This window comes from Coffea eugenioides, chromosome 4 (genome assembly GCF_003713205.1).
Source record: "Coffea eugenioides isolate CCC68of chromosome 4, Ceug_1.0, whole genome shotgun sequence".
In the NCBI taxonomy this organism is placed as follows: Eukaryota; Viridiplantae; Streptophyta; class Magnoliopsida; order Gentianales; family Rubiaceae; genus Coffea; species Coffea eugenioides.
The window spans coordinates 39917650-39925124 of NC_040038.1; the positions used below are offsets into that span (position 1 = coordinate 39917650).

At 38.9% G+C, this 7475-nt stretch overlaps 1 protein-coding gene across 1 annotated transcript; it reads left to right on the forward strand.

Moving 5' to 3' along the window:
* The first annotated feature begins 2559 nt into the window (after positions 1 to 2559).
* Positions 2560 to 3207, forward strand: LOC113769332. The gene has a single exon (XM_027313790.1). It carries the CDS (start codon positions 2560 to 2562, stop codon positions 3205 to 3207), a length of 648 nt encoding a protein of 215 aa, XP_027169591.1.
* The last annotated feature ends 4268 nt before the right edge of the window (positions 3208 to 7475 follow it).

The window sequence follows — 7475 nt, forward strand, 5'->3', positions numbered from 1 at the left end:
ATATCCTCGATAAATAAATAATTTAGTAATTCATCGATTAATTAATACCTCTTTAAATTAATAGAATTTGTATGGTCCCAATGTTATTAATTTATAGAGGTTTTACTGTACATTGAATGTTGTTTATTTATTTAACAACACGATACCGGAGTGCTAACCAATTCTTAGCTGGAAAATACAAACTTTTACTCCCTCGACCTTCTATTTTTAGAATATTAGGGTTTCCGTTACTCTCGTCCTAGGGTTCATGGCAACCGAGGCTGCCCCCCACCTCCAGGGGGGGTCATCCGGTCTCCTCTTCCCCCACGTTTCAGAAAAAATCATTCTCTGCATTATTTGAGAAGCAATCTCCGTCGGAGTTGGTGAAAGTTCAGGCATTTATGACTACTCATCGAGGGAGGCCGGCAGTGGTTTTCAATGCCGCGGATATATCAGCCATTGCATCTCCTTTTTGCTTTACTCTGGTAGGGAAATTTTCCAAAGGCTGACCTTTAATACTGGATTTGCATAAGTTCTTCTCCACCCTTGAATTGAAAGATTCGGTCTCTGTGGATTTACTAGATTTCAGGCATGTTCTGCTAAGGTTTAATGGTGAAACAGATTTCCTCCGAGTTTGGTCTAGGAATATGTGGTATGTGTATGCGTGTCCCATGAGGGTTTTCAAGTGGACATCTAAGTTTCATGTTGATAGGGAATCGTCCCTAGTTCCTGTCTGGTTCAGATTGCCCAAATTGCCGATTCATTTATTTGATAAACAATGCTTATTTCATATTGCTTCCTGTTTGGGTAATCCGCTGTTTGTTGATGCGGCACCCTCCTCCTTTTCTCGTCCGAATGTGGCGCGGGTGTGTGTCAAGGTAGACTTGTTAAAGTCATTTCCGTCGAGAGTTTGGGTGGATATGGGTGATGGTGATGGTTTCTGGCAGTCTCTAATCCCTGAGAGTCTTCCCAAATATTATGGCCATTGTTATTGTCAAGGACATGGCGAACAGTGTCATGTGAAACACCTAGAGTTGCACCTATCCAAGGTGAAGACTTAGCCGACTGTGGGTCTGCTTGCAGGAATGCTGGATAAGGGGGATTTGCAATCATTCTCTCCACAGGTTAATAATATGGGTTCAGAAGGAGGAGGGCTAGTGGATTCGTCTGGTGTGGCTTCTGGTGCAGTACAGACTTTGGTGGTGGGGCAGGCCGAGAGGTTGGCGACAATGCAGCAGGATCTCCGAGGTGGTACAGCTCTCGTGCGAGCAGATTTGAAAGATATGATGGTTCCTACCAACATTGTTATGGCACCTGTTGCTACTATCTTGATTGCCCAACCACCTTCACAGATTCAACTGCAACAACCTATGATGTTTGTTGCAGCGATGGTGGATGAGGTGATTGGCTTGGCTGCAGATAACATAATTAACACGTTGGCTGAACGGGTTGTCCGGGAGGTGTGTTGATGGAGCCTGATTTTGTCGCGGATGCAGCAGTGGACCGAGCTTGTGCCAACAGTGATCTTGCTGGGGCAAATCTGGTGGAGCAGGTTCGGGTAGAGGTGGAAAATCAACAAAGTGCAATGGTGGCCACTCTCAATCTTTCACCTCATAAGACCGAGGTAATTAAGGATATAGCTTTGGATGATTTGTGGTGGCGGTTGGATGGGTTGAGGAACCAAGAAGAATGGCATACAGTTACGAATCGTCGTCCAAGGAAGAAAGGTGTTTCATCTCCCCCAAGTTTTGATGTTTAAGATCATGATTAAGACTATCTTCTGGAATGTTAGAGGAGTGGATAATTATCTTACCATAGCTCGGTTGAGAAAATTGAAGCATATGCATAAGGTCTCATTATTAGCACTGTGCGAGCCAAAGGTGGGTCGCAAGCGTCTCCATTTTATTCGACAAAAACTAAGTTTTCCTCTTGCAATTTCTAATGATGAGAGTAGGATCTGGGTGCTATATGATCATGAATATAGGTGTGATTTTTTTGCCGTTTCACATCATTTCATGGCATTGAAGGTTACCCATTCTTTCTTACGTTGCTCCTTCATTGCAGTCTTTGTTCATGCGTCGTGTGCTCTTCACGACTGTGAGGTGCTTTGGCAACAGTTAGTAGGGGTGTGCCCACAGGGGGAGTCGGCAGTTTTTTTGGGGGATTTTAATGTCATTGCTAGTGTGAATGAGAAAAAAAGGGGGTCGTTCGTTTTGCTTTAGTAAGGTTGAGTCGTTCTTGAATTTTATTGATGGTGCTGGGTTGACAGATTTGGGATTCTCAGGGACTAACTTTACCTGGTGTAATAATCGATTGGGCAGTGCCAAAATTTGGAAGCGTCTAGATAGGGTTCTAGTGAACCAGCAGTGGTTGAATTTAGATGTGAATATATCTATGACTCACTTGAATAGAGTTGCCTCGGATCATTCTCCTTTGTTAATCACATGTTCTCTGGCTTTGGGTGTAACTCCTAAAAGCTTTCGATTTTTGGATGTTTGGAAGTCACATGCTGCATTTCATAAGGTGGATAATCAAGCGTGAGAGGTGGAATGTGAGGGTCGGCCTATTAAGGTTCTAGTCATGAAATTAAAGGCAGTGAAGCAAGCATTGCGGAGGTGGAATAAGGAGGTTGTTGGAAATGTTTTTGACCGCATCAGGGAAGATGAAGAGAAGGTCATGACAGTGGAATGCTCCTTGGGGGAGAGGCCAACGGAGGAGGGGCAGCATCAATTTATCCAGGCACAGGGTGAACTCAAGGCATCTCTTCTACAGGAGGCCAACTATTGGCGTCAGAAAGCATGTATTCGGTGGCTTAAGGAAGGTGATGCCAATTCTAAGCTTTTCCATGCACAGGTAAAGCAGATGAGGGCTCGTACTTATATGCATAGAATGAAGGACAGGAACGGGGTTTGGATTGACGAGTCCGCTAAGATTGAAGAAATGACAATTGAGTACTTCGCTGATATTTTACTGCAGTCTGGACAGGTGCAGGTGGATCATTCGTTGTTAGGAGTTATCCCTTGGGTTATATCTGAGCAAGATAACATGGAACTTCAACAGTTTCCCACGGAGGAGGAGGTCAAAATAGTGGTTTTCCAAATGAATGGTGACAGTAGTTTGGGCCCGGATGGATTTAAAGGGTCTTTCTTCACTTCATGTTGGGATATAGTAAAGGGTGATGTTTATCGGGCAGTTTGTGATTTTTTTGCTGGAGCGGAGCTACCCTAGGGGTATACATCTACGTTGTTGGCCTTGTTCCCTAAGATACCAAGGGCGTCTTCTTTTTCAGAATTTCGGCCAATCAGTTTTTGTAACTTTGTGAATAAAATCATTTCTAAGCTATTGGCAATGCATTTAGAAAGGATCTTGTGGAAGATAATATTGCCGCAACAGAGCGATTTTATAAAGGGTAGGCAGATTTCAGATAATATATTGTTGGCGTTGGATATGTGCTCTGCCTTAGGGAAGAAGGTGAGGGAATCTAATGTTGCTCTAAAACTGGACATGGCCAAAGCTTATGATAGGGTTTTCTAGAATTTTCTGATCCAAGTCATGTGAAGGTTTGGTTTTGGGGAGCGATGGATTGACATGGTTTGTAGATTGATTTCGTCTTGTCATTTCTCTATTCTAATTAATGGGAAACCATGTGGTTTCTTTCGATCTTCTCGGGGATTACGTCAAGGGGACCCATTATCCCCGGCATTATTTATTATTGCGGTTGAGGTGTTATCTAGGAGTTTGAATGAATTGATGGGCAATCCGAAATTTGATCATTTCTTTGTGGCGCGGGGATGTCCTACACTGACGCATCTTGCATATGCCGATGATATTATCATCTTTTGTAATGGTGGTAAGCGCTCCTTAAGATATGTGATGAAGGTGCTAAATGGCTACCAGGTGGCGTCAGGGCAGATGGTGAACGCTGCTAAAAGTTGTTTCTTGGTGGATAAGAAAGTCTCGTTGCCCTGCCAAAGGGTGATTGCACAAGTCACCGGGTTCTCATTTAAGTGTTTGCCAGTTATCTACTTGGGTTGTCCTTTGTACGGTGGGAGAAGAGTAAAAGCCTTATTTAAGATAGGTCTTCCTTGCAGATGGTTTCTTTAAGCTAAACACGGATGGATGCTCTATGGCTTGAGGAGGTGGGGATGGTAAGGTGAATAGGGATTCTGGTGAGAACTTTATTGTGGCTTTGGCGGATTTCTTTAGCCCTCTAGATTCTTTACAGGCTGAGTCGCGTGCACTTCTTTTAGGGCTCCAATTGGGGCATCGACTAGGGATTTCTCAATTAATTATTGAGTCTGACTACCTGGTCTTGATTAATTGTTTAAGGGGTGGATGGGGGGTTCCAGCTGTAATTCGCCTAGTTGTTCGAGCGATTCGATTGGTTACTCCAAGCTGTCACCAGCTCAGTCATTGTTATCGGGAGGGAAACACGGTGGCTGATTCTCTTGCGGCTTTTGGTGCCGCACGTGGCTTCTCATTGTTCACTGCGGTTTCTCAGTTGGCAACTCGTACTAAGGGTCTATTGTCTTTGGATATGCAAAATTTTTGTAGTTTTCATTTTCATTTCGGAGGTAAGGTTTACATCTTCCTCTAGGCATTGTATTCCTGCTTACTATTAATAAAATGACCTTTTGGAAAAAAAAATGTTGTTTATTTAATAATGAATAGATTTTTTTTTCTTTTTTGAGATTTCATATGTTTAAGTGAAATTCAGAATTTAAATAGGTCACAGTTGAAGATATTAGATTTAGTGGCATAGTTTGGAATTTAATCAAAATACTGTCTTTATTGCAAATAAGCAAAGCCCTTATACGCCTATCTTAAATTCTTAGTTATCTGTTATCTTCCTTCTCATCTGCATATTCTTTTTCTCCATACATCACTTCTCCATCTCTTATTTTCTTTTTCAACTTATGATCTTCTTTCTTTCTAGTTCGAAAGTTCTAAAATTTTTTCCCACTTTGCTTCCTGTCTCTCCTCTCCTTCACTATCAACATCCACTCAAAAAAGTCAAGTACCAGAAAAATTTCAAAGCGTCTAAAATGGATCTAATACTCCTATTTGGTGGACAGAGGTACTTTGTAGTAAACTAGTAAACCAAAGAGTCTGGAGTAACACAGTTCCTAATGCACATCTTAGGCTCTAATTCACTTACTCTATAGTCGATGGTTAAGGAAGACAACAGATTTCTAGACAACTGGTGCTACACAAAATGCAGAAACCATGCTAAACCACCAGTGCTTGATCAGACGAACAAGATTTCGTGAAAACACACAAGCTATCCATGATCCAAAGTTGTATACAATTGACAACAGTGATGCTGATGCAGTCAACAAAGAACTCTGATAATTGAAAATTAAAGATTTTCATGATTTTCCTCAAATTTCAACTAGGAACCACAATAGGATTTTATTTAAATTCATCATAGCTTTAATTTTTAAGAGTTTCTATTATTTAGGTCATAAGTAGTTTGGTCTTTTAAGTTGTAATAGAAATTTCCAAAATTCGTCTGTATTGAATCTTTATTCTATTAACTAAGTAATTGCAGTCATCGTTAGAGGGTAAATTCCTAGAAGTTTTTAGAGTTCTACAACTAGCTAATTTCCTATTGAGGATGGAAATAGGAGCCTCTTGGGCAGCCTTCTGGTATATGCATACTTTATGTTGCTATGTTACTCTTTGGAGAGAATTTGATGAATAAGAATTGACTTTTGTTTAGTAATTGTTTTAGGTATATTATGGACATCAATTCATGTCAAGGTCCGTTTAAGCTTAAACCAATCTTTATACGATACTCTGGACACAGAACAGTTTTTCCAAAACAATATAGGTTTAAACCTTAAACCAATCTTTATATGATACTCTGGACATAAAAAATATATAGACTTTCTTAATTATAACTGTCCACGAAATTTTTCAAGGTGTTAATTATTTACTAAAATCCTCCTAAGTGGCCCATCTTGATTAGATTTAATTTATCCACATCTTTTGCTATCATATCATTATCCCAATGTAAAGAAATGTGGACCATTATTAGATAGTAATTTTTTTTAATATATACAAGCTTATGAGACTCGTTCTAAATTTGGCGCAAGTTCGGGTCCTCATATACCTTAACTTGTTGGGATAGTTGTTTCAAATAATGGTTATTGAGGGTTTTAAGCTGGAATGAGATACAAATTAAATTGAAAGTGATTTAGATGTGTACTGTATATTATAATTAAACTTTTTCCTTCTATTCTAATTTTCTTTATTTCATTTATCTATGCCAATAGTTTCATAAAATCCAACTTTATTTTGCTGAATAGTTGGATTGTAAGAAAGTGCTCTCCAACAACTAGACTTGGGCTAGTGGTTAGGGGATAACTCTTAGAGCATCCTGCTTGCTGTTAGGATTCGAATTCACTAAAAGAAAAAGAAAAATTGATATCCTCTTTTATCAAACTTAACCAAATATAAAAACAAAAAAAATTAAATTAATAAAAAAATTTGGAACTATGCCAGTTTCCTATGCTCATATGCTTCTTAGAAAGCATGTTTGTTTGGATAGAGTATTATTTGAAATATTATTTGGAATAATTACTGTAACATTTTTTATGATGTGATGTATGCGAGATAAAAAGGTGGTTGAGAATATAAAAAAGTAGGTTGAAAAATGTGTTTATCATGCAAGCGAAATATTATTTGAGATAATTTGTTATATTTCAAGTACTTTTCAGCTTGTGTATGGAGAAACTCTCTCTCATCACCATTCTCAAAGAATAATTCTCAATGCTGGATGATTATTTCCCTGAATTGAAATCCAACGTTTACTTTCAGAAAAGAGAGATGCCAAGAACAAAACGCTAGTCCTTGCATACAACAAAATTCAAGAGCTTTAGTCCAGCATGAAGATCATTATATTTTCTGGAGGACAAAAAGCTTGTTACTGCTTTCAGAATGCTTTATGTTACAAATTGACTCGAGACGCCTAAATGATTATTGTATTCAACCTAAGGCCAAAAAATCACTAGGCCTAAAACATCAAAGTCCGCATGGCAGTGAAAGTTTTTGTATTCTGGAGGCTGAAGTAATCAATACAATCATTACTACATAAGTTAAAGTTATTGTGGATAGATCTTTATATTTGTAGCAATAATTAAGATGACGATTATTTCACAAAGTAATAGAGCCGGGAAAAAGTAACTTCGGCATGTTTTTCATCCTGTGATTTTATGTTGATCTGCCTAATCTTTGAACAGCATCCCTGTAGAACTTCACTCCTCCTGTCAGAGTGCAAATATTGCAGCATATTTTAGACACCTTTAGGATCTTGATTCTTGCAAAGAAGAAATAAAACCCAAAAAAAAGAAGAAAGATTTCAAACTTATATTCTTGAAAAGAACGCTTCTATACCAATTAAGTATGATAACATATGACACAAATAATGCACATGTTCTTCATATGCATCCACAATTTTGAGAGCTTCTTTGTGTGTAATGGCTTCACAAGAT